We start from the raw sequence: 27208 nt of genomic DNA, 5'->3' as shown, positions 1-27208 counted from the left end.
AAACGAAACTCAGTTATTTGTAGTGAGGTGGATAGATCTAGAGTCTGTCATATAGAGTGAAGTAAGTCAGAAAGAGAAAAACAAATACGGTATGCTAACGCATATATATGGAATCTAAGAAACAAAAAATGGTCATGAAGAGCCTAGGGGTAAGACAGGAATAAAGACACAGACCTACTAGAGAATGGACTTGAGGATATGGGGAGGGGGAAGGATAGCTGTGAGAGAGTGGCATGCACATATCTACACTACCAAATGAAAAACAGATACCTAGTGGGAAGCAGCCGCATAGCACAGGGAGATCAGCTCAGTGCTCTGTGACCACCTAGAGGGGTGGGATAGGGAGCGTGGGAGGGAGGGAGACGCAAGAGGGAAGAGATATGGGAACATATGTATATGTATAACTGATTCACTTGGTTATAAAGCAGAAACTAACACAAAATTGTAAAGCAATTATACGTCAAAAAAGATGATTAAAAAAAAAATTAATCCTACAGTGAGACCTCCTCTGGTCCCAAAAAGCAAATCTTATAAAACTAAGACTCAGGGGCTTCCCTGATGGCACAGTGGTTGAGAGTCCGCCTGCCGTTGCGCGGGACACGGGTTCGGGCCCCGGTCCGGGAGGATCCCACATGCTGCAGAGCAGCTGGCGCTGTGAGCCATGGCCGCTGAGCCTGCGCGTCCAGAGCCTGTGCCCCACAACGGGAGAGGCCACAACAGTGAGAGGCCCGCGTACCGCCAAAAAACAGACAAACAAACAAAAAAACTAAGACTCAAGAGGTTCATACTGTTTCCAAGTCACTTAATAGGATCCCAGAAGAAAGCTTAAGAATAAGTTCAGGAATAGAAACACATCCAGCACCCAAGGGAAATCTTATAATGCCTAGCAACCAATCTAAACTTACCGGGCATGCAAAGAGGCGGGAACATCCAAACCGTTATGACAGAAATCAGTTAAAATGCATCGATTGGAAAGGAAGAAGTAAATGTGCCTTTATTTACAGACAAAATGACTGTATATGTAGAAAGGCCCATGGGATTTATAAAAAGAGCTATTACTATCAACTAGTGAGTTTAGCAAGGTTGCAGAATACAAGCTGTTTTAGAGGGAGCTTATCACCTCACCCCAAACACTTAACCAACTGCCCCAGCACTTTTCTTTGCAGACCTGAAACAAGGTCGGTAAGCCACAAACTCTTGCTTAGTATTCTGGCGTTATACGTTAATATAAAAATGTAACTATAGAACTAAGAAAATATTCCAAAATTAACACTGAACGGCAGGACACAATTTTCTTTTTGTTCCACTTCTGACACTGTCTTCAATTAGGTGTGCTACCGGAATAGCTGAATCCCAGACCTCCCCTCCAACCTGAGCACAAATGCAAGAATATTAGGAGGTGCAGAAGCTAAAACTAAACTCAGACACAGAACAGCAGCTCAGCTGTATTTTCTGCAGTTAACATTTAATCACCAAACAGAATACGTGGACCCTGAGCGCCCAAGGGCCAGTACAGGCAAAAGACGAGGCCGCAACAAGTGGTGACCACTGAAGAAAGCAATGCCCTAGGGAAGGCCGCCAAGGACACGACACATAAGTTAGGGTTAGCGCCCTGGGGCCTGCTGACGCTAAACGTTAAAGCGGGTAAAATTGTATCGCAAGATGTGAACCACCCAGGAAAGCTGGTCGACACAGAAGATGATGGAACTTCGGAGTTGGCCAAAGTCTTCAGCAGTGAATCGGCTAAAAGGGAGGGAAAAATAAAATTCAAGTTTGGGGAGGCACACGTCCCTCCCTGTCCCCCCACACCGACAATCCCAGAGCAGCACACTTCTTCTTTAGGCTTAACCCTCCCTTACAGCTCCACCTGGCCTGAGCCTGGCTCTGGCCACCTGCCACCAGCCCCTCCCCAGACCCCTGTAGAACCCACATGACCAGGACGGGGCCCTCCACATTGAGCTCCCTCTGAATGGGCTCTGGGATTAGAAAGTATACACTCAGCAACTGGTGGGCGACCTCCGCGTCCATGGGCGATGGGAAATGCACAGTAAGGGTGCTGGAGGAGATATGGTTAAGGCACCACACGCACTACTGATTTCGCCTGTGCCTCAGGCTTCCTCCTCACTGAGACTCGCCTTCACCCCCCCACCCCGCGGCTTCCCCGCCAGACCACCCCTTAGGCCGTCCACAACCTCCCACCCTATACACTGAGGCCACCCTGGACATCACCACCCCTACCCTCTGGTTTCCCTCAGGTTGGTTTGCCCCACCACCATCCCGTCAGCCCAGACCACCCTTGGCCCATACCCTCCAGCCGCCCAGAGTTCCCTCCTTCTACACTTCAGGCCCCACCGCCTGCAGCCCCTCCCCACAAACCACCTCCAGCCCAGCCCCTGGACGCCCGGCCCACTGGGGCTCCTGGAAAAGGATACCACTGCAGCACCTGCGGACCCGGACCTCCGGTCCCGGGTCCCGCGTCTCTACGTGGCCCTGCTGCGTGGGCTGCCCACTGGATCTGCACAAGGCCACCGGCTGCGCCACCTGCCTCTCCTGCGACGCCAGGGTTGCCAGGATCGACCGGGTCACCGGGGTCACCCTGGCCACCACATGCTGCTCCCACTGCAACGGCCGCGGCACCTGCGCCTTCGTCTGCTGCCCTCATGGCTCCTTCACCATCTGCCTCAGACTCCATCTACAACCGCTTCCACCCTCCCTACGAGCGGGGGAAGAAAAAAACGGTCCCTCACAAAACCAACCGTCTAACGGCCCCTCACGTGGGGATTCCCAGAGCGCCTGCGCAAACACACCCCTGGTAACGGCTCCTGACTCGTGATTGGCTCCCACCGACAGAGCCTGCAGGCTCTCCAGCCAATGGTCGCCCCCTTACGAAGCTCCACACCGCAGAGCGCTGTGTAACCCCAATGAGCCTGCGCAAACAGACACCCACATCTTCCGGTCCCTCTAACCGGCCTACCTCGCTCGAGCCCAGGCTCCCCGTAAGCGGCTTAGCCGTGAGGCCTCCAGGTGACGCCCCTCCACTTAGTGTGGCTGGAGCTCCCCAGTGCACATGTGCAAACAGAGCCCCGCCCCCACCTCCTAAGGCCTCCGGGCACGTAAGTTTCCCTGCCAAGCCTGCAAACCCCAGGCGAGCCCCGTGCACTTCGAAGTCTGTGTCAGAGGCAGCCTGGCCAACTTCACGTGTGACCAGCCTGCTGAGCGCAGGTCCCTGTCATCGAGTTCTGCAAGGGAGTCGGGCACCTCTGGACCAGGCCCGGCCAGCCCTCTGGTCTCCCACACGTAGCTCGAGTCTGCATGTGTGTTCGTGTGCACGCGTGCGTGTGTCGGGGCCCGGCCCTGCGGGGATGAGGCCAGGGATGCGTAGTGGGTGGTGCCTGCCCGCCTGGGGAAGGAAGCAGGGGGCTGCTGCTGGACCCCCTGGGGACGGCGTGGGGCCGGGCCGCTAGGGGCTCCAAGGCTCCGGGGACACAGACTGCAGCGACTACAGGCTGCAGGCTTGGCCCTGGCTTGCCAGGTGCATGGGGGAGACCGGCTGGCCGGAAGGGCTGTGGCGGCGGGGGGTGGGGTGGGGGTAGGGGCGGGGGGCCCCACCCCAGGACCACCCCCAGTCTCCTGGCCCTTTGTTGGCACAGACCTCATGGGCTTTCCCTCCCCTAGGAACAAAGTCTTGAGGCTCTTCGGGGGCCTGGAGGTTCCGGGGACCCTCAGCTTGGAGGTGACCCTGTGTCTGCTGGGTGCTGGTCTACTTCTGTGTCTGGAAGGGGGTCAAGTCAACAGAAAAGGTACAGCCGGGGTGACGGCAGGCCTGTGGGCAGCACTGCCTGGGGGGGGGTGTGGGTGTCTGCCAGCAAACACTGCTGCCACGGGAGGGAGGAAGCGGCACCAGGGCCAGAGCCCGAGGAGGGGCAGGGACTTCAGTCCGGACCACTTGATCCCCAACCCTGGCTGGAGAGTCCTCCCCACCCTGCGCCTCCAGGCCCGGCAGCCTTCCCTCCCGAGTGGAGGTGGAGTGGCCCGGGCAGCGGCTGCCCCTTCCCTGGGGTGGGGGGCATCCCTGGCTCGCCTTTCCTGTCTCGCCTTCCCTCCCTTCCAGTTCCTCTCGTTTCTGGCTCTGAGTCAGCTTTTGACCTTCTCGGTCTGTCTCTCTCACCTGCCTGTCTGCCCTCGGGGACCCAGCGGGGAGCGTGGACCCATCCCTCCCTCAGGGGCTCCCTGTCAGGTTGTGGGCACAACTGTGTGAACAGACACACAATAAGACAGCCTGCCGGTGGTTGCGGGACACGCAGGATACGGCCAGGTGTCTGGAGGGCGGGAGCGTTCCAGCAGGGTCCGCAGAGCAGCCGCTTGGCGCTGCTTGTGTGGGAGGCAGAGGCCTTTGCTGCCGTCTTGATCTTGCCTCTGTCTCTGGCTAGGTGAGTTCTAATCCCCGGCACCAAGGACCCCCGCCTCTCTGCAGACCAGGCCCTGGAGTCGGCACGGGAGGCGTGGGACCTGCGTGCGGGCTGCGGCCTCGCTCCCTGCCAGGGGAGGGCCCTGCCTCTCCCTCCCTCTGCAGCTGACCTGTGCTCGCCGTGGCTCCTCACACCTGCTCTCCCCTCGCTCATCTCCAGGTATGGATAGATGCCGGGACCCAGATTTTCTTTTCTTACGCCATTGGCCTGGGGGCCGTCATGGCCCTGGGCAGCTACAATCGCTTCAACAACAACTGCTACAAGTAGGCCCTACAGCCCTGCCACCCCTGCCCTGCCTGCCCGTGGGCAGCAGGCAGTCTCACCAGCCCACACGGTCCCCTCTGCCCCCAGGGATGCCATCATCCTCGCACTCATCAACAGCGGGACCAGCTTCTTTGCTGGCTTCGTGGTCTTCTCCATCCTGGGCTTCATGGCCACAGAGCAGGGCGTGCACATCTCCAAGGTGGCGGAATCAGGTAAAGACGCCCCAAGCCCCAGCCCGGGCTCCGGAGCAGCGGCAGCTGCTGTCGTAACGGACCGTGTACGCGAACGCACACAGAATGACGTTCTGAGAAATGAGAACAATTCAAACTCAATTTGTCACATCACTCTGGGCCAGGAGGCCTGGCTGAGCAGCTGCGAGGCACAGCTGTGCAGCCACCTCAGGCCAGGCCACGTGGAGCCCCGAGCCCCCATCCATCTGTATCCAGGGGCCTCGGGGTACGTCCTCACACTTGCCTGAGTGTTGTAGAGGGAAAGGTCGGCCTTCTCTGGGTCAGTGGTGATCTGCGACCACAGTAGCTGCCGGAACCCAGGTACAGAAGGCTGAGCCAGACACGCCACTCATGAGTACAGGTCTACCAAGGGCTTGCGGGAACCTTCCAGCCCCTGGTATGGCGCGCGCGCGTGCAGACACACACACACGCGCACACACACACACGCACACACACACGCACACACGAGGGCTCGAGTGGCCCGGCAGTGTCTTGACAGAAGTGGAAAGGCCCTTGGCCACAGGGTGCCCTGGCATCGTCCACTCCTCTGGTACCGTGGTGCAGGGTGGAGGGGGACAGGACGTGGGTGGGGGGCTCCAGGTGTCCACACCCTGCCCCTTCCCCCTCAGGGCCTGGCCTGGCTTTCATCGCCTATCCCCGGGCCGTCACGCTGATGCCTGTGCCCCGCTCTGGGCTGCTCTGTTCTTCTTCATGCTGCTGCTGCTTGGCCTTGACAGCCAGGTTTGAGAGGGGGGACGTTGGGTGGAGATGTGACCTCCAGAGCGCCCTGCCCCTTCTCCCACCTGCCGGGAGGGACAGACCGTTGTGCCGGAGCCTCTGGGCCAGCTCGGAGGGGGGTGTACGGGAGGAGAGTTGGCCCTCCAGGGTGGCGGCGGAGGAGAGGCCTGTCCCTAGCCTCTGTTCTAGCAGCCACTCGGCCCTCCACTGAACCCCTATTTCCCTAGCGTAGGGAGCGGGGCCTGGTCAGGAGGGGCGCGGCCCCGGGCCCCAGGTTGGTGGCAGGTGGCGGGAAGCGGAGAGAGGCCAGGGACAAGCAGGTGCCCCTCCCCAGGGACTCAAGGTGTCCCTCTCTCCCGCAGCGCTGGCAGCACCTGACGCAGCCCGTCTGGGGCCTCCACCACTTGGAGTACAGAGCTCAGGACTCGGATGTCAGGGGCCTGACCACCCTGACCCCAGTGTCTGAGAGCAGCAAGGTGGTGGTGGTGGAGAGCGTCATGTGACAGGTGCCCCGGCTCACATCACCAGCTCACCCTCTCGTAGCCATAGCAGCCCCTGCTCTAGCCCCCCACCCCCGCAGGGGGCTTGCCTTTCCCTGACACCTATGGGGTCTGCCGGGGGGGGAGGGGAGTGCTTATAACTAAAATAACTTTTTCCATTTTTAATAAAATGCCAAAAATATCACAACCCACCAAAAATAGATGCCTCCCCCACCCCCCTTAACCAAGCTGGTGCACACGCTGCTTCCCAAGCCCTGCCGCCCGCCCTCCAGTGCCCGCTACCGTCACGTCTCGCCTGACCCCACCAGGCCCTGCCTGCCTCTCTCCAGGCTCTGCCCAGCACACCCCTGGGCGGCCCCTCACCCCAGGGGCAGCAGTGGCAGCTCGGGGAACAGGGGGACTGGAGAGCAGAGGGGGCAGGCGGGGGGGGGCCGCGGAACCAAGGCGAATATTTCAGCTGGGCTAGGCCCCTCTCCCCGTCCCTCCTCTAGAAGCTTAGAGAGCCAGCCAGCAAGGGAACCTTCAGTTCCTGAGCCAGTTGCCACCAGTGGCAGTTGTGTGAGCTTGAGTGCATGTGTGCGTGAGTACATAGGGTATAGACATAGATCTCTGTTTCTTAGCCAAGGGGGCGTCATCTCTTACCTGACAGATTGCTGTGCGCCTGCTCTCTGGGAACCCCTCCTCCCTGGGCAGGTCAGTGGGTTATCGTCATGTCACCCAGGATCACGCCCCAACCACACAGACCCACGTCCTGTCCCACGGCACCCAGGAGAGGGTCTCCCTCCTCCCTGGGGCCCCCTGTGCCGCCAGACTCCCACCCCACTGCCTGGGAGTGATGGAACCCCCTGTCTCTGCACCCCTGCCCACCCAGGGCCTTGTGTGTGTGCACGTTTGTGTGGGTGCACACGTGCACAGGAACACGTGGGTCGGTGCTGTGCACACACGGCAAGGCCATGGTGGATGGGAACCCGAGGCTGCTCTCCTGTCAGCAGCATTCCCTTGCCTTAAGTGCGAACTCGACCGAGGCGGTCATTAAAAAGGGGTCGGGGACTCAGAGGCATCTGAGCTGTGCCTTAAAGGAAGAGCGAAGTTTAGATAAATGGCGAGGGTGGGAGACCGGTCAGTACCTTGACTTTTCTAGCGTCTTTATTGCGGACATTTCACATGTACGCACAAGGAGAGAGGGTAGTGTTTTTAAGAATCCGCCTACCTTTCACCCGGCTTCAACACTTGTCAACGTTTCACTAGTTTATTTTGAAAATAAGGAAGGGTTTAGGGGTGAGAGTAGTGAAAATAATATCTCTTGAAGAGATAAAAGAAGAGGCACCCCTCGAAGCTTGTCCAAATAAAGGGGTGCCCGTGCACCCCTCTCGTAAGGGTATCACATGGCCCTGAAGCACAGGGCCCGCGTAGGGTTGCAACGGGATGTGGTCGGCAACAAGCGGCTACTGGCGTTTTGGTCGCTGTCTCTCTGACTTTCACGTCAGTTCTCTCTCCACATACGCTGAAGCTAGCGATCACCCCACCTTCACTTTGATCAACCTGGAGTCGCCGTCTGGGTTCCCTGCAATGAACCCAGATGATAGCACCGCCTCCTGCCCCTCCAGGCTCTGCCCTTTCCTAGGTCTGAGGGCGCAGGCCAGAGAGCAAGTAGGGCTGGACACGAGGGAAAATTACCCACGTGGTTCCTGCCCTCCAAGATCTGCCACTCCCATTGAGGAGTGCCCCTCTGGTGGCTCTGAGGGCCCCTCTGTGGCAGGAGGTGGGGTCATCGTCTAGGAATGATGAGGGAGGTGGTAGGAGACATGAATTGAGGAGAGTAGGCAAGGTTGGGGTTTGGTGAGGAAGGTTTTGGGGGTTTAAACTATGAGGAGGTGTATTGTTGACCGAACACGAAGGCTAGAGGGAGGTGATGATGGTTGTGGTTGAGTTTTCCAATGAAGGGTCATCAAGGACCCAGACCCTTTCCTTCCTGACCCTTTTAAACAGCATGTGGGTGTTCTAGGCTTGGTGCTGGGTGAATGACTCCTGCCTATGAAAGAAGAGCTCGTAACCATCGTATATTTTCTAAATAATTGGTTTTATTTTAGTCTTTTAAATAAGGTGCTCAACTCGCCAGCCTCATTTGTGAGCTCTTTTGTGCCTTATGCTTTGTCGTATCCCCAGTGCCACGGGCAGTGCCTGGTACCCACAAGGTGCTCATTCACTCATTCAAGAATTATTTGCTGCTAAGTGCTAGGATGCAGGGATCCAGGGCACCTTGCCCAGCCTGTGGGGGTGGACGTGGGGTCAGCAAACACTTCCTTGAGATCGTAATGCCGGACCTAAGTCCCTGAATCTCGGAGGCTCAGCAGGATATTGAAGGCTTCCCTCCCATTAGCAGCCAGAGTCTGAAGCTGTTCCTATGCCAGAACTCACGGGAGGGCGGGGGTGGGGGGTGGGGGTCAGCGTCCAATTAGTGCTGATTGAACACCTGTTATGTGCCTGGTGCCGGGGCGGCAGGTTAATCACAGTTCTTGCCTGCAAGGAGCCTCTCGGCCAGTCAGGAAGAGAGCAAAGCCCTTCAGCCCTAGGTAATGAGTGAGCGCACGGGCCCTCCCCAAGGCCGCCAGGAGTGAGCGGCCCTCGAACCCATGGCAACATGAGGAGGGGCCAGCTGGCCCAGAGGCTGGAAGCGGGGTAGGTCGGGAAACGCGGCGGAGAGGAGGGCGCGCAGGAGGAGGGTGGAGTGGGTTACAGCCCCTGGGCTGGCTCTGCCTTTGCCCCCTTGCCTTTACCTCATTTGGACTTGGGAGCTCGCTCCTTGTACTTCTAGCTCTTTGGCCGGAGAAGTGTCTGACGGTGCTCCAGAGTCTGGGTGTCATCGTCCGTGAAGGGGCCGTGAAACGTTCACTGACCCCCCCAGAGCTGCTCCATGTCGGAAAGCGTCAGGGTTTGTTCCACGTGTGACGGTGGGAAAGGGGGCGGTAAGGTCCAGGCGCCCGCAGAACCACAGCGCAGCCCTCAGGAGGAGGCGTGGGGCTGCGAGGGCTGCACGGACATGACCGACTGGGCTCTGGCACGTGGACCCCCTCTTCCCGCTCCCCTTGCATTGGACTGCCGGCCTCGTCTGGTCGTGGCTCTCCAGGAGTCTCTTGAGGGCCCCCTCGACGTCCTTGTTCCTCAGACTATAGATCATAGGGTGGAGCACGGGAGTGACACTGGTGTAGATTAAGGACACAGTTTTGTCCTGTTCTGGGGCGTAGCATGACTTGGGGCGAATGTAGATGAATATTGTGCAGCCGTAGTGCAGAAGGGAGACCAGCAGGTGCCCAGCACAGGCGGAGAAGGCCTTGCTCCTGCCCTCAGCCACGTGGATTCTGAGGACGGCAGCGATAATGAACCCGCAGGAGAGCAGGGTCAGCAGGAAGGGAACCAACAGGATGAGCAGGCAGACGAGGAAGACCGCGACCTCACTGGCCCGCGTGCGTGCGCGCAGGCCAGGAGTAGCACAGTGGGGATGTCACAGAAGAAATGACTGATCTCATGAGACTGACCAAAGGGGAAGAGGGATATCAGTGTGGGGAGGGTGAAGGAGAGCGCAAGTCCGCTGACTCACGCCAGAGCCAGCACCTGCAGACACAGGGTCCTGGCTATGATGAGTGTGTAATGCAGGGGCTTGCAGATGGCCTCAAAGCGGTCGTAGGCCATCGCAGCCACGAGGAAACACTCTGCCCTGCCCAGGGCGCTGAAGAGATGCATTTGCAGGGCTCAGCCCAGGAAGGGCATCCACTGGCTCCCGGACAGGAAACTGGCCAGCATGCTGGGGACGATGACCCATGTATAGCTGATTTCAATGGTGGACAGGTTGCGAAGGAGGAAATACGCGGAGTCAAAGAGGGTGATGAGCGCAAGAGTCGTGTGCCCTGCTAGGGTGACAAGATGCATGATTAGAAACAGTCCAAACAGGGAGATTTGTAACTCAGCCAGGTCCCCAAAGCCCAAGACAATGAATTCAGAGCTCAAGGTGTGCTGCTTCTGCAGTGGGGCCATCCTGCGTTCTCCTCTGTCGAGCTCCTGGGCCGGAAAAGGCAGCTTTCTAGCAATTCTGTAAGTCGTGGGAGACCCTGGAGCCCTCTCCACAGATGGCCATTGTCCCCATTCTGTGAGCCTTTTGAACTCTGCCTTCTGTTCAGCGAGAGCGGCGGAGTGCTCGCTCTGATGGTGACGTCACTTTAGTTCACCTGTTGAGTTATTACAGAAACGAGCCGAGATGAGTGAAGTTGTCTTTAACAGACCCTAACGAAAGTCCTCCTTCTGACTACGTTTTGAAGAGCGGCCTCAGGGTGGGGGTTGGGTGCTGAGCGTGATGTTACTTAGGTTGGAACAGAGGCCGGGCCAGCGGGGTCATTGACGCCGTGGGGAATTCCCGTGGGATGGAGGGTCCGGCGAGTTGGTCTTAAAGACACTTTGACTCTGTGCGTTGGCTATGTTGTCCCTCCCTCGCCACCGCCCCTCCCCACCAAACTCCCAGGATTCCTGCAGCCTCCCCCGTTTCAGCTCCGCTGAGTCGCAGGGAGACCCCGGCTTATGTGTCACCCCGCTCTAGACACCTCTTCTGAGCCCTGGGCTGAGTCAGGCGGATTCTCTCTCTGGCTACCCCAAAAGCCTGTGGGCTCCATGATGGCAAGAATGATTTCTTATTTAGGCTCTCCAACAGTGGCTGGCACATATTAGTGTTACTGGTGAAGATCTGTTGACTAAAAGTCTGTTGCTCGTTTCTGCATCCTCTGCAGTTAGGGCAGAGTCAGACATTGAGTAGGCACCCAACACGTATGCTTGAGTTAATGGTTAAGTGAAAGCAGGGAACCTTTGACGTACTGGGGATGCTGAGGTCATGATCGTCCAGGGTGGGAGGAAGCAGGACAGAACTAGGACATAGTCGGCACCTTCCCAGACTTTGGGGGACACGTTTGCTTCTCTCTTCCCCGGTAGGACCAAAGATACAAGTAGGAGGCCTTATGCCTAGGCTTCGATTCCTTCCTGTGCATCCCTTTCTCACAGCAGAGGAGAGGAGAAGCTTGCTAAAGAGTCTAGAGATCTAACACATCGAGACTCAACAGGAGTGACCTGTTGAGGTCACTGAGATGGGTTCTCTCTATTTTCAGCGCCTCGTGGAAATGGAGTTGTCACCTCAAGGACAGGAGCTCACTTAGGTACCATTTGGACCGGGGCCAAAGTGTGAGACGCGAAGTGTGTCCACTGAAACCTGAAAACCCATTCTGCTGATGGTTTTGCTTGGCCCAGACGGAGTTTGTGCTTCCAGTTTTCCAGCCCCTTGCGTGTTACACTGACTATTCTGTGGGTGTTCACTGACCTAATGGGCGCCTAGAGTCTCTGAGCAGCACGGGTCCCCGGAGGGCCGTTTGCAGAGCCGATGGTCACGACGTCTTCCCCGGATGACGCCTTCCCTGCTCCCAGCCCTGCCACCAGCTCCGCCTGGAAATCACACTAAGTGCCCTGCTCTGCCAGCGGTCTGAGTGAGGCCATCCTTTCCGGGTTCTTGTTTCTCTTCCTTGGACTCGGACCCTCGGCTCTGGCTTGGCCACAGCTGATCACTTCCACTCTTTTTTCCCATGACGGGGCTGCGGACATGTGGGGATTGCTTTGTTTCATTTGGGCCCTAAACCTTGAAAACACTGAAAACACAAAAATGAAAGTCAAAGACTTTCAAAGACACATGATCCAAACGGTTGAAAAGCGAGAAGTGAAAGTCAGTGTGACTTTCTCCCCCTGCTCTCCCAGAGAGCATCGCTCTCAGCCGGGGGGCTCAGTTCCTTCCCTGCTTTGTCCGGTGCGTACAAACGCAAACACTTCACACACACACACACACTCACACGCATGGGCATACACACACATACACACTCCCACACGTGTACACAGAAACAAGCATGCACACACCTTACACACGCAAGCATAAACACGATCACATGTACGCACACATACACATTTGCACACGTGTATGGACACACACAGTGCACACCTGCGCGCATACATCAACACACACCTGCACGCATATATGCACATGTTCCCACACTCACACGTGTATGTATATAAACGTTCACCACAGTCACACATTAAAAAAGCTGAAATGGGATCATATTACACATATAAACTTACTGCCCTTAGACTGCCCTTAGTGTTTTCACCGCATAATGTGTCCGGGAGAGGTTTTCAGTCAGCACATAGCTGGTTTACTTCAATCTTCTTTTGTTTTTTTTAACATCTTTATTGGAGTATAATTGCTTTACAATGGTGTGTTAGTTCCTGCTTTATAACAAAGGGAGTCATACTTCAGTCTTTTAACTGCCGCATTCTACAGTATGGATGCACTGTAATGTCATTAAGTGTAATGAAATAATACAACAAACACACGATAACAGATAAAACCTATACACAAAAGTAAATAAAACATAATTAAAATAACTGAGACTTTAATCAGTCTTTCATTACTTCGGTGTTGCAGTGGTTTCTATTTGTTTCTTACCACACGCCACGGTCCAAAGCATAGCCCCGAGTGGAGCGCGGAGCAGCGGCCCCGCGTGAGTACGGCTCGTGCATCCTTCCTGCTCTTTTCTCGCGTGCCTGGAACGGCCCCGGAGAAGAGATCTGGTTTGGTTACCTGGGAGGCACAGATCAGCGCGTGAAGCGGAAAACCGGGGAGAAGCCCGAGGAGGAGGAAAGCCCATCTTCAGGGAAGCAGCGGCAGCGCCCAGTGGCCTGGACCCGGTGGCACAGCTTCCCGCAGCCTGGCCGGTGGCTTTCCCGCCTGTCCGGACCACGGGGAGCGAGCCCTCGGAAGCACTGTCTGATGGCTGGAAGGAAGGGAGTGTCCTTAGAGGAGCTGCTACGTTGGCCCTAGAGGAGAGGTGGGGAAGGAGGCCGTCCCTGTGGTCCACCCCACCGAGGGGAGGCCCTTCCCTAGGTCACACAGCTGAACCCAAGCCCAAACTCAATTGCTCAGGTTTTCCTTGCCAAAAAAAGAAAAAGAAAAAGAAAAAACAGTCTAGATCTTGACAATGTTGTTTAACTCAGATCTGCTGAAATTGCGGGCCCACTGTGCCGTCACCAGTACGCGAATGGGCCTCAGGCTGATTTTAGAGGCAGAAAATGCACAGGTTTGCTTGGGTTTGAATCAAGCCATCAGGCCTTGCTAGAGAGGAGTGCAGAGTGGGCAGTGGAGCCCGAGATTGGTGAGCTTTTAAGCCCCCCAGCCCCCAAAGCTGAGAGTCTACAAGGGGACTTAATCAGGGCCATTGGGGATTCCATTTTTAATCTGCAAACTCTGAGTCATCAAAGTAGCTTCATTGAACGAAGTGGGGAATGAGGGTTATGGAAGCTTGAGAAAGCTACTACTCAGCTGACCCAGGCTTCTGTCTAATACTTTCATCTCCCCGGTTCTGGTCTAGGTGTAGCCCGATGTCCGACCTGCACCGTGCCCTGCATCCTCGTAAGGCAGGACCCCAACGACGCCTCGCCTACATTCATAAAGCCAGTCTTCCCCCTGCAGCCACTCTGGGCCTTCCTTTGGTTCACTTCCACGGCCCACAGGCTTGCTCAGAATAAACCTCCCTTCCACTGCCGTCCTTTGGAGGATAGCCCTGCCCGGGCCAAAGCCTCGGAGGGCTAGCTCGGTGCTGGCCTGCAGGCGGCAGTGGGACAAGGCCTGCCCCGCAGCACTCTGCCACACTCTGCAACCGGAAACAGGACCCCCAAGAGCCCTCTGGGTACTTAGAATTACACACACTTCCCCTTGAATCATTCCAGTCGTTTCTGCCTCTAATCATGACCCCAGAGGGGCTGCCAACAGTCCAAGGTGGGCCTACGGCACTTTTCCACCTTCCTCTCCCTCCTCCCTGGCCTGTTTCTCCTCTTGGCCCCAGTTTCTAATACAAAAGCTCTTCTGCCATCTAATGGAGAGAAGCACCGTGCAACTCTCCAGCGTCGATGAGTGACCTGATGTGGCGGCAGCGCGGGGCTGAGGATATGCTGTCTTCCTCCAGCTAATGCGCATGCCCACCTTAGTGCCAGCATTACCGGCACGTGGGGTCCGAAGGGAGGGATGGCAAGTAAGAGGTTTTAAACATAAATTCAGCACTTTGGAAGAAAGGCACCTCAAAAGGGCCCTAAGTAACTGGGGCTGCCGCCTCTGCAAATTCCTAGATGTTCTAAGGCAGTGTCAGCGCAGCTGCCACACCACTCACAGCCACAGACTCTGTGTGTCTCCCCTGGTTTCCTCGAGGAAAGAGATGCCACATGGAGATGCAGTGAAATACACTGTTGGTGAGCAGCGTCCAGAGGTCCACGTTTCCTCACCAGGGGGAATTTGTCAGAGGTTCTCAGTGTGGAGTATTTGGTCTCTTTCTCCTTCCCTTTCCACTCCCTCCAATGGGTTGTTCTGAGTCTAACTGTGTGGGGTGTAGGGAATTAGCTGTATTCACAAACCAGCCCTTACCAGTGTAGAGGCTTTGCTTCCCCATCTGTTGGGACTTTTCTTGTATTTCTCAAGTGGTTCAGAACTCCGGCAGGGAAGAGGTATGCTATTTATTGGCCCTTCTTCACTCCCCCAAATTCTCAACTTAAGTGCTAATATTTGTATCTAAGTTTCTTAGAAATTGTGCTGCCAAGGAGGCAGGCGTGCAGTCCTGAGTGGGGAGCCTCAGAATTCCCTTCATTTCTCAGGGAGGGAACTCCGCTCCCGCTTCCTCACCTTACGGGCAGTGGGTCGGGACACTAGGCCTCTTCGTGGAACCACGTGCTTGTATTCGGTTAGGACGTGATGATGAAGCAATCTGGTTGATTGTTCTTCCCTTAACAGTCTCTTCATGGTTGTTCTGATTTACTGAGGTATAGTTGATGTACAGTATTATATAAGTTTCAAGGGGCACAGCGTAGTGATTCACAGTTTTTAAAGGTTATAATCCATCTATAGTTATTATAAAATATTGGCTCTATTGCCTGTAGTGTACAATATATCCTTGTAGCTTATTTATTTTGTACATAGTAGTTTGTACCTCTTAATCTTCTTAGTGACAGATTGATGGGTTCTCTTTATTTTCCTGCCTTGTATTTTGGCAACCACAAAGAGTTCCACAGTTGAAATTACCTGTAGGTAGGAAAGCATCGGATTTCTAGGACCACCAGGCACCCCATGCCCCTGATTTCCTTCCATCTGCTTCCTTCCCTCGGGGGAGAAGCGTCCACAGACCTTGGGGCCGGGATGGGTTGGTCTCAGCCAACCCAGATTTTGGAGTTTGTGGGAATACCTTGTCACCTAGTTTTGTTGTGGACGTTACCCTGGGTTTTTGGTTTTGCTATCGTTTCCTGTATCTCTTTCTCGTTCTCCTTCGGTGCTGGGAGAGTAGATGAGGATTTTGTGAAGATTCAAAAATGATGTTACCACCTCTGCTGCCACCTTCCCAGAATCGAGAAACTGTATGACTTCTGGGTCAGAATGATTAATAAAGATATCTTAACATCGATACAACAAAACACAGAAAAATTAGACGTTCTGGGCAAATCGTGACTTGACATGGATCTAAGTCCTCTGTCCATGTTTCTCCTGAAACGACAAATGACGGGGGCCCGAGGGGCGCAGGAGAGCAGAGCTCCTTGGGGAATTGCACCCACTGACTGAGAAGGGTCAGGGCTGGAGGTTCGGCAGCCGGAGGAGGGGGACGCAGCCTTCTGGGGAGAAGTCCACCTGATACTGGTTGCATCTGATGATGTCAGGGCCAGAGCTGGGCACTGCCACGGAGTGGCTTTCTGGGGGGACTGTGCCCAACCGACCGACTGGCTACTGCCCTAGGATAGAAAAAGAACATCTGTGCTGCAGTCGTCTTGGGCTCCAGCCTCACCACCCTCACTATCACTTGCTCCATGTTGAAGAGGACAAATCTAAAGCTGAGGGAGATGAAGCATCTTAGCTTCCCCGCAGCCACCCAGCCGGGAAGGGGTGGAGTTGAGTTGGGCCTCGGGTGGTCTGCCTGGCCCCAGCTCAGCTCCACCTCACAGTCAAGTCTGGCCTCAGTTTCCACTGTAAGCAGACTAACGCTTGACTCTTGTCTGCTTCACGTGTCTGTGTTTGGTCCCCTATTAGTCTCTAAATTCGTCCATACACCCTGGCACAGAGGAGGTATACAGCAAATGATGGCTCTCAGTCTATTAACGCTGGTGTGTGGTCAAGGATCACAGAGGCTGCTCACGTCAGTAATGTGGTTGGCATACACCTCTAATTGTTTCCCCTGAGGTTCTCTTGCCAAGATCCTTTTGTATTTCCTAAATCTCTCTCTGCTTAACAAGGGCCAGCACAGGTGACCCCCAACCCGGACTGCAGATCGGAAAGTTGGGATTCCTTTCCTGAGCCGTACTGTGAGCCATGTGACTCGGGGACGTGCCGCTCTCTCCCTAGAGGGGGAGTCTAGCTGGAGATGCGCCAGGTATGCTTGTCCTTTGTGTGTCCCAAGCGAGAGGACGGGACTTTCTTATGACCTATGCTGACCTCACTGCAGCCCTGAGCCGCTGGGCAATGGGAGGCCGGCCACAGGCTACAAGGGAACTCAGAGGCAGAGGACTCCAGAGTCCCTGGCAAGTTTGTGCCCAGAGGGACGTCCTTTGCCCCTGTCCCAGGTGGACCTCAGAATCTGGGGACCAACTAGTCAGGAAATGTTGATAGCTATGGAAAGAGTGCAAATTTAGACTACACCCCTGGGAAAGAAGGACTCACCTCTGCCCACATGTTCATTCTCTGCTGCGGTCGGTGCCTGCTCTGCAGAAGTGCAAGGGCGTTACTGATCAAGCATCCTGTCCCGGAAGGACCTACCATTGACTCCTGATATATACAGCTCTTAGATCCTCAAGGCTGTTTTAACACCTTACTATCAAGCTCCTCAAGGCACAGGTGATTGAGCCTACCGGCTTCCGTCTAAAGGAAATCACGCACAGACCAGAGACTACAGTTCTTTCCATTTCCCAGCTGAACTAGAAATCCAAACTTCAGGTAAGTGAAGACATCATGGTTGGCCAGAGCACTGTTGAAATCAGGCAAACAGGTTACGATTTGACAAGAGAGGGCTGGTGAAAATCTCACCGTGTTCATCCCAAAGCAGGTTTAATCTCAGGAAAACAAAGTTTGGCTCAAAGGCAGAGCAGGAAGGGGCTCTCCTTCTGATGTTCTCTACTCCCATCACTGAGCTGCTCAGCCCATCTCACAAAGGCAGTTCGTGGCAATTCCATCTCATGCCCTGGGGGCTGCAATGCCGTTTTCGGAAATAGATGCCATCTATGGAGTTCTCAGTGAAGAGCATGCTGGGGCCTTTTCCCCGGGGACGATGTTGCCAGTATCTCAATGGTACAGGATACTTTTGCGTGCGTAGAGGCTGCTCTCCTTAGTCCTCCAGACGGCTCAGTCTGCTCACACAGCGCCACTCCATGAGGCCAGAGTCAGCCCCGATGGCAACGAGAAGCCACCACCTTCTGTAAGGACTAGCCCGTTCCACGCCCCAGCACACGGCGCCAGCTTCCTGTGGAACCAGGCCCATCAGTGGCTTCTGAAAAGCTGCGTGGTCTTCATGACTGCCATTCAAACCCTGGTAGGCACCCTGCTAGGGGAAAGTGAAGGCTTCCCAAGGCACAGGCAGGGAGGGGTAGCTTTAAATTATGAATATTCACAGTAAGCCAGAAATCACATCCTTGCCACTATTTAAACTTATGAACAATTTCCGATGCTAGCTTAAAAATGTGTGTGTGTGTGTGTGTCATAGTTTCACAAAATTCTTTTGCAGGGAAGTGAGCAAAATTGTCTGGAGTCCACTGACTGGAGTCGATAGGACCTTGGCTGCGGCCTTCAAAGCCCTCGGTGGAGGTGGCCTCAGGCCTCTCGTGTGTCTGCTCTGTGACCGGAGCACAGCAAGCGTATGTCCTCACAGGAGCAGAGGTGGGCGCTGCTTCCAGGACCCCGCACTGTTTTTAGAATCGAACGGCATGAAGGCACGAAAACCCTCATGTGGGACGTGAAAGTGCGAGTCACACGACAGAGGTGTGACTTCAGCCTTGGGGACCAGCAAGGAGGGGGAGGGGAAGGCCTCTTTCCCTAGGACTGGAGTGAATCACTTTCTCTCTCATTTTCGTGTTCGGACCCTACAGTCACGAAGCGTCTGAAAAGCTGTCTGTGTCTGTGTCTGCTGCTTCTCTCATTCCTGCTCTGGGGCAAGAGTTGAAAGCCACTAGGAAATGAATAGGTTGTACTTGAAGCCAGTGGTTCTCTCAAACAGAGACACCAGAAGGCAGGGGCGGGACTGGTTAAAGCATTGCTGGGGGGACTTCCCTGGTGGCGCAGTGGTTAAGAATCCGCCTGCCAGTGCAGGGCACGCGGGTTCGAGCCCTGGTCCGGGAAGATCCCACAGGCCGTGGAGCAGCTGGGCCCACGCACCACAACTACTGAGCCTGGGCTCTAGAGCCTGCGAGCCACAACTACTGAGCCCCCGCGCCACAACTCCTGAAGCCTGTGCGCCTAGAGCTCGTGCTCCGCAACAAGAGAAGCCACCGCAATGAGAAGCCCGCGCACCACAACGAACAGTAGCCCCCGACAGCCGCAACTAGAGAAAGCCCGCGCACAGCAATGGAGACCCAATGCAGCAAAAAAAAAAAAATGTCTACAAATAATAAATGCTGGAGAGGGTGTGGAGAAAAAGGAAGCCTCCTACACTGTTGGTGGGCATGTAAATTGGTGCAGCCACTATGGAGAACAGTATGGAGGTTCCTTAAAAAACTAAACATCGAACTACCATATGATCCAGCAATCCCACTCCTGGGCATATGTCCAGGCAAAACTATGATTCAATAAGATACACGCACCCCTATGTTCAGAGCAGCGCTGTTCACAGTAGCCAAGACATGGAAGCAACCTAAATGCCCATTGACAGATAAACAGATAAAGAAGATGTGGGAATAGATACGATGGAATATTACTCAGCCATAAAAAACTGAAACAATGCCATTTGCAGCAACCTGGATGGACCTACAGATTAGCATACTAAGTGAAGTAACACAGAGAAAGACAAATATCACATGATATCACTTATACGTGGAGTCTTTAAAAAAATGATATAAATGAAATTATTTACAAAACAGAAATGGACTCACAGCCATAAAAAACAAACTTACGGTTACCAAAGAGGATAGCAGAGGGAGAGGGGGAGAGATAAATTAGGGGTTTGGGATTAACATATACACACTACTATATATAAAATAGATAAACAACAAGGACCTACTCTATAGCACAGGGAACTATATTCAATATCTTGTAATAAAGTATAGTGGAAAAGAATGTGAAAAAGAATATATATATAAAACAATATGTGTGTGTGTGTGTAATGGAATCACTTTGCTATACACCTGAAACTAACACAACACTGTAAACGAACTATACTTCAATTTTATAAATGGTTAAAAAAATTTTAATGAAATAAATAAAATCATTTATGCTTTACATAAAGGTGCATTATTAGAAAGTTAAAATTTCTCATAGGGGGCTTCCCTGGTGACACAGTGGTTGAGAGTCCGCCTGCCAATGCAGGGGACACGGGTTCGAGTCCTGGTATGGGAAGATCCCACATGCCGCGGAACAACTAAGCCCGTGTGCCACAACTGCTGAGCCTGCGCTCTAGAGCCCACGAGCCACAAGTACTGAGCCCACGCACCTAGAGCCCATGCTCTGCAACAAGAGAAGCCACCGCAATAAGCCCGTGCACTGCAACGAAGAGTGGTCCCTGCTTGCGCAAAGTGCAGCAACAAAGACCAAAGGCAGCCAAAAATAAATAAATAAAAATTTTTTCTCATAATGTCTCTGCACTAACCCCTATGAGCAGTTTTATGTGTATTCGTCCAGATTTTTTCCTAGGATATGCTAACCTGCATTTACAATGTTTTTTTACATAAATAAGATCACATCAAGTACCAATTTGGCCGTTTATAATTGTTATTCCATGAATGCCATGTTCTTGTCATTTGTACAATTCCCTATTGGATTGTTTGTCTTTTATGTACTGATTTCTAAGAGTTTTTGGGGTTTTTTTCCACATTTTAAAGACATTTTCTTTAGTTTACTATTTGTGTCACTGATTTTTTCCTAACTCGTTTGTCTTTTCATCTTATTTATGGTGTTTTGTTCATAACAGAGTTTAACATTTTTGTATAATTAGACATTGATTTTACTTTATTTTTTTGCCTTCTGCTCTTTGTATCCTGCCTTTTTTAAAACTTTTTTTTCTTTTTTTTTAAGATGCTGGGTGTAGGAGTTTATTAATTAATTAATTTTATATTTTTGCTGTGTTGGGTCTTCGTTTCTGTGCGAGGGCTTTCTCTAGTTGTGGCAAGCGGGGGCCACTCTTCATCGCAGTGCGCGGGCCTCTCACTGTCACGGCCTCCCTTGCTGCGGAGCACAAGCTCCAGACGCACAGGCTCAGTAGTTGTGGCTCACGGGCCTAGTTGCTCCGCGGCATGTGGGATCTTCCCGGACCAGGGCTCGAACCTGTGTCCCCTGCATCGGCAGGTGGACTCTCAACCGCTGCGCCACCAGGGAAGCCCTCCTGCATTTTTTACTATCTGGTTTATAAAGAATCATCCCAATTGATTCCCAATTTGATGCTTTCACGGTGTTTTCTGCCATAAATACGTTTCACATTTCTTTGTGTTCGGACATTGATTCATATTTACTCATGCATGGCTTCTGGGTTTTGTATCATGCATAAATGTCTTCATCAATGTTTTCTCCTTTCATTTTTATGGTTTCATATTTTCTATTTAATTGTATGCTTTCATTTATTCCCATTTCAAGTTTAATTCTTTTGGAAATTAATGTTTCTGTGAAAAGTAAAATCTAGACCAGCTTTCTTCTGACTTGTGTAATCCAAGTAATTTCACCATTGCTCTTTATGTACTCTTTCAATTTCGGTTTCACTCTGACTGCTGACTTAATTTTACATTTTCTCTCCAGTCACATCTCTGGCTTGGTCCCTTAGACACAACTGCTGGCATCCTGGCTGATAAACCCTACCTTCCGTGAGAATATGGAACTTGTTTTTTATTTTGGACGTCAATTTTGCAGACACATATCTTGGCCTTTCTCCACCTATCCTTCACCCTACTACATGGTAGAGTAATGTTCCCTCATTCCCTAACCAGGTAATATGCTATAATTACAGAGACCTGCATAAATATGTCATGTGGGAATGCATAGTTCTTGCAAAATTATGAACTCCACCTGAAAACTCTCTCATCACTAAACCTCGGACTCTGTATATTTACACATGTGTGTATGCAACCCTTTTAAACAAAATATTCACAACACCATTATTTATAGTAGTAAAAAACAGAAAAACTCAAATGTTCAAGTATCCCCAACTCAACAGTCCTCTAATCCATTGATGCTTTAATCTCCTCTCTCTCATCCCCTTCTTGTCCTCACGTTATTCCCTGCATTCTTGGGAAGGCAACTTAAGCTGAACCAATCAAATGTCTGTCTGTCTTTCTCTGTCTCTTTCTTCTCCCTCCCCAATCCCAACTTTCTGTACTGAATCCTTCAGGTCACTTCCTCAGAGAGGCCATCCCAGATCACTCAACCCGAATTAGCTAGAAGAACAAATTGCAAGAATAAACAAAGGTGGGGGTTAAACTTTGGTGACGATGACATTTCAACTCGGTCGAGAAATACGGATTATAAACGTTATAAATAAATAACGTTCCAGGGCTTCCCTGGTGGCGCAGTGGTTGAGAGTCCGCCCGCCGATGCAGGGGACACGGGTTCGTGCCCCGGTCCGGGAAGATCCCACATGCCGCAGAGCGGCTGGGCCCGTGAGCCATGGCCGCTGAGCCTGGGCGACCGGAGCCTGTGCTCCGCAACGGAGGAGGCCACAGCAGTGAGAGGCCCGCGTACTGCAAAAACTAAAAATTAATAAATAAATAAATAAATAACGTTCCAACACCTGACTAACCTTTGGGGGCAAAACAAAATTAGGTCAATGTCATTTTTTGCACCCAAATAAATTCCTAGTGGATTAAAATTTTAAAGTACTAGAAGACGTTATGAGTGACAAATTTTACAGTTTTACAATAGTGGGTAAGGCTTTCTATTGGACATAAACTACAGAAATCATAATGAAAAGATCGATGACTTAAATACATTTTAAAAGTTTTTAAAAACCTTCTATATAGAAAAGAAGTATGACCAAAGTTAAAATGAAGCAATGAGGAAGGAAAGCGTTTTCAAATTACAGCAAAGATTTGATATCTTTAACATATAAAGAGCACTCTCAAATCAATAAGTGAAATATGACTATTACAATTAAAAAATAGAAAAAAAGGATATGAAAAGACAGTTCTCAGAAGAGGAGTTACCAGTGGCCAGGTGTCATATGAATATTGTTAAACCAGTTTAGAAATCAAAAGAAAGTGAAACAATATTGAGATATGATTTTGGTTACTATATGGGCAAAGATTTAAAGGATTGAAAATGTCCTGCTTGGTGTGCATTATGGGCTGAATTGTATCCCCCCTTAATTCGTATGTTGAAATCCTATTGTCTAATGTGACAGTATTTGGCGATAGGGACTTTAAAGAGGTAATTAAGGTTATATTTATCAGGTCATAAGTGTGGGTACCTAATCCAATAGGTCTGGTGTCCTTATAAGAAGAGGAACAAGACACCAGAGAGCTCTCTCTTTCTCTCCCTACACACACACACACACACACACACAAGGACATGTGAGGACACAGCGAGAAGGTGTCTGTCTGTAACTCAAGGAGGAGGCCTCACCAGAAACCAACCTGCTGGCACCTTGATCTTGGACTTCAAGTCTCCAGAACTATGAGAAAATAAATTTCTGCTGTTTAAGACACCTAGTCTGTGGTATTTTATTATTATTTTATTATGGCGGGCTAAGCTGCCAAATAGAGGGTAGGAAGTAAGAAAATGGACACTTTCATACACAGTTGGTTGGAGTTAAATTGATGCAAACGTTTTGGAGGGCAACTTGGTAATACATATCAAACACTTTAAAAAGAGATTACTCTTTGACCCAACAAGCCTCCTTCTAAAATCCTATTGTACATAATGTGTTACACAAAAACAAATGTACCAGGGTATTAATTTCAGCATGGTTCATAATACTGAAAAATTATAAGTAGCCTAAAGGCCTATGTACAAGAGATTGGTTAAAATAACTATGGTATACACATTCTGTGGAATATTATACAGCTATTGAAAACAATGTGGAAGGCACAGGCTTCTCCAAATCCACTATATGGCCCACTTCTGGGCCAATTTTCGGTGCCCTGTCTGGAAAGGGAAGGTCCTTCTCCTTGTCCCTTTCCTCCAGCTGCCCCTTGCAGCGCCTCCCCTCCTTTGACTCATTTGTCTCCTTTTCTACCACAATATGAGTTGATCAGCAAGGAGCTAATCCCTTAACAAGAAAAGAGGCCTATTTCTCCCTTGAAGTAATAAAGGAGGGCCAAGTCCTCAGACCACAGTAGTTAAATAAATAAAATTATGATTCCCTCAATTCATTAATAGTCAGGACTTTGCTATTGCAAGTGAAAAAAAGTAGAACAGAAACAATCAAAAATATTCCCTCAATTATAAATAAATATGATTATAATTATGAAAATAAATAAATTTATGATTTATGATTAAATAAAATTATGATTCCCTCAATTCATTAATACTCAAGACTTTGCTATTGCAAGTGAAAAAAAAGTAGAACAGAAACAATCAAAAATATTCCCATTACCTTAAGCGAAAGGGAGAATTTCTGGGTCTGTATAACCGAAAGGTACAGAGGTAGTTCCTGTCTTCAGGCATGGCTGGATCCAGGACTCGGTTCTCTGAGATGTGTCTTCTTCTTGCTCTAGCTTCCCCTCTGTCCATTACCAGTCTGCCCTCCTGCAGCCCCAAAAGTGTCACTGGTTGGATGGGATCACCACGGCCGGAGGAAAGCAGTGCTCCGATTGGCCAGGCCTGAGCCACATGCCCACCCCTGGAATCAGAGGTGACGTCAACTCTATCAGAACCATAATGGCCGAGAGAAAAGGAAAGGGGAGATTTTCTAGCGTGACATGACGATACCGGTACCAAGAGAAGGGACACGGATGCTGGGTGACAAAACCCATAGATGTCCTCTACAGTGGTGCAGACTTTTCATCAAATTCAAAATCAATGTCCAATGTTTTAAAGGAACAAGACTAGGAAAGATTATTCCTTAATCTAACAGAACAGTATTTGTACTTTCCCAAAATAAAAATACTTATGTCAGAAGGAATACATACGTGATGAAAATATTTAAACAGTACGTACGTGTGAAATTTACCAGGTGGGAGTTTCTTTCGCTAATGCTAATGTCTGGAGATGAGCATTCCTGATAGTGGAGGTGGCTCACTCTAGGTAGTTACTATGCATATCCCCACACATTCACATGGTGGCAGCACAGTGTGAGAACAGAACATACCATACAGAGAACACAGCATATACCACGCAGAGATTCTCAACTTGTTTTAATCTTTCTTAGTACCCAGCTATCTACCTTGCTCTTTCTCTAACTGCCACACGGTTTTCCACTAGGATGGGCTTACTGTAATTTACTGAATCTTTACTCAGTTGAAGCTTTTTTACTCAATGCTATAATTAACATTCTGGTTAATTCTGCCTTGTTTGCATATGCAAGAGTTTCTCTCTGAAAGATTCCCAAAGGTAGGCCAAAGGGTAAGAACAGCTTAAACTTCAATGTAAAATGCCAAATAAATGTCCCGATAGCTTTACTAACACTCCAACTGATAAAGTATAAAAGTCTCTGTTTCTAACAAATATTGGAGGTTGTTAATTAGTTAAATTATTCCTACACTAAAACCTGCCCTGTTCTCACCAAAAGGAAGACTTGAAAGGCTCAAATTGTTTCCAAGTAACTTAACAGAGTCCCAGAAAAAAAGCTCAAGAATATGTTTGGGAACACCAATATCCAGCATCCAAGGTAAAATTTCACAATGTCTGGCGTCCAATATAAAATCACCACGCATGAAAAGCAGCAGGAAAATCCAGTCCCATTAGGAGAGAAATCAATCACAAAGAGGCATCCCAAGTGGAACGGAAAAAGTAAAACTACCTTATCTGCAGACCACCTGATCATGTATGTAGAAAATATGATGTAATTCACAGAAGAGCTACTAAAACTATAAGGGAATTTAGCGAGGTTGCAGGAAACACTATACATTAGAGGGGGCTAACTCCTCCCCCAAAGACTTAACTAATTGTCCCAAAACTTTTCTTCACTCGTCTGAAACAAGGTCAGTAGACCACAAAGTTCCAGTTCCAGTGTTTCTGGGTTGTTTGATCTTCTGCAAACTAAGCTTTTTATTTTGGCAGGAATCAGACCTACTGGTACAAGGTGGTGGGCAAACTAGAATTCTGGTGGGAGGGCACACTTTCTGAGCAGCAACCATGTACTGTACACCAACAGCCTTAAAAAATCAATAGAAAAGTGAATTTTTACCTCAGCAATTCTACCCTTTGGAATCTACCTTGAGGACATAACCAGTCAGGCAAATACTTACACAGAAGAATTCCACTGACTCGTTTCTTATAATAGGGAAAACTGGAAACGTATTAAATGTTAACGCTTATAGTACCTCTTTTATGCAACCAAGTACGTGTTTTTGAAGAAATTTCAGGGGAGAAAAGCTCATATGTTAAATGAAAATAATTCAGGAAAAAACTTAACCATGAACTTGCAAAAATTACATTATCTTCTTGCTATATATAAATGAAAGTATAAAACTAAGAAAATATTCCAAAATACTGATAGTAGTTAACGCTGAATGACACGACATAATGCATTTTACTTTTCTTCCATCTCCTACACCGTCTTCAATTACCTTGTACTACTAGAATACCTGAAGCCCAGAACCTTCCCTTGAAACCAAGGACAAAGCAAGAAACCGTGGAGGCGCAGTACCTGAAAATATACTCAGACACGGAGTAGTAGTTCAGTTTTATTTTCTGCCGTAACAAACGTTTCAGCACCTCCTCCTCCAGCAACAGGGAAACAACAGGGCCAAGCGGGCGCAAGACCAATGCAAGCAAACAATTAGGGCCCCAGAATAAAGTGGCAACTAGTGTAGGAATCAACGCACCGGGGAGGGACGCCCTGCCTAGGAAGAGGCGCTAGGTTAGTCCTACGCCCCCTTTCCTGGCCCGGGCTTAGTGAAAACATGGAGCACGAAGTGCTGCATGGTCCGCAGCAACAGAGAAGGCTGGTTGAGACCGGAGGTGATGGAAATCTGGAGTCAGCCCGGGTCCTCAGCACTCACTGGGCTAAAAGGGAGAGCAAGAGAAAACCCAGTGAAATGTGGTAACTGTGCGCCTAATGCTCTGCCCGCTCAGCGCGCGGCAGGCTCGGCGCGCAGGTCTACGGCCTCAGACCCCGCCTCTGGGGTCTCCAATTCACGCTTAGAGCCAGCCCGGCCACCTGCCACCGCCCCCCACCGGGGCCCCTCGGAGAACTGACACGGCTAGGGTGCTGCCGCACACTGCGAGCTCCTTCCACACCGCCCCTCGGTGGCGCTGGCCATGTGGCGCCGGGGGCTGGCAGGCCCTCTCTGCCTCCACGGGCCATCGGAGGGGCACCGGGAAGGAGCCGGTGGCGGCACGGCCAAGGAACCGGCTCCCGACCTGGCCTGTGCCGCAGGCCTGCGTGCTCTCAGGCCGCTCTCACTGGTCTCGGCCCCCTGCAGGTCTGCTCCGCCCCCTTCTGGTCCCTCAGGCCGTCCCCCCCCGCGCCCCCCACCTCTCCCCGCCCCCGCTGACCCCTCCCCCACGAGGCCAGCGCCTCCAACGGTCTTGCTCCCCCTTCCCCCACCCCTCCACATCCCCGGGCTGACCCCCTTCTCCCCCTTCCACTGGCTCCCGAAGGCGCATCCCTCG

General features: G+C 51.4%; 1 protein-coding gene across 1 annotated transcript; it reads left to right on the top strand.

Annotated features, from left to right (window-relative positions):
- Nucleotides 1–3963: 3963 nt before the first annotated feature.
- Nucleotides 3964–6330, top strand: LOC125963143 (creatine transporter-like). The gene is made up of 3 exons (XM_049705170.1): nucleotides 3964–4732; nucleotides 4821–4945; nucleotides 5593–6330. Exons 1-3 carry the CDS (start codon nucleotides 4689–4691, stop codon nucleotides 5910–5912), a joined length of 489 nt encoding a protein of 162 aa, XP_049561127.1. The 5' UTR covers nucleotides 3964–4688; the 3' UTR covers nucleotides 5913–6330.
- The last annotated feature ends 20878 nt before the right edge of the window (nucleotides 6331–27208 follow it).

Source organism: Orcinus orca, chromosome X, assembly GCF_937001465.1.
Source record: "Orcinus orca chromosome X, mOrcOrc1.1, whole genome shotgun sequence".
Lineage (NCBI taxonomy): Eukaryota > Metazoa > Chordata > Mammalia > Artiodactyla > Delphinidae > Orcinus > Orcinus orca.
The sequence above is the reverse complement of the archived record's forward strand: the minus strand, read 5'-3'. Positions and strand labels throughout refer to the sequence as shown.

What these genes read in the sequence shown, in the direction of transcription:
- LOC125963143 (XM_049705170.1), top strand. Translation starts at nt 4,689, where the DNA reads ATGGCCCTGGGCAGCTACAATCGCTTCAACAACAACTGCTACAA. An exon ending in TTCAACAACAACTGCTACAA is followed by an intron (nt 4,733 to 4,820) that starts GTAGGCCCTACA and finishes CTCTGCCCCCAG; the next exon opens with GGATGCCATCATCCTCGCAC. An exon ending in CTCCAAGGTGGCGGAATCAG is followed by an intron (nt 4,946 to 5,592) that starts GTAAAGACGCCC and finishes CTTCCCCCTCAG; the next exon opens with GGCCTGGCCTGGCTTTCATC.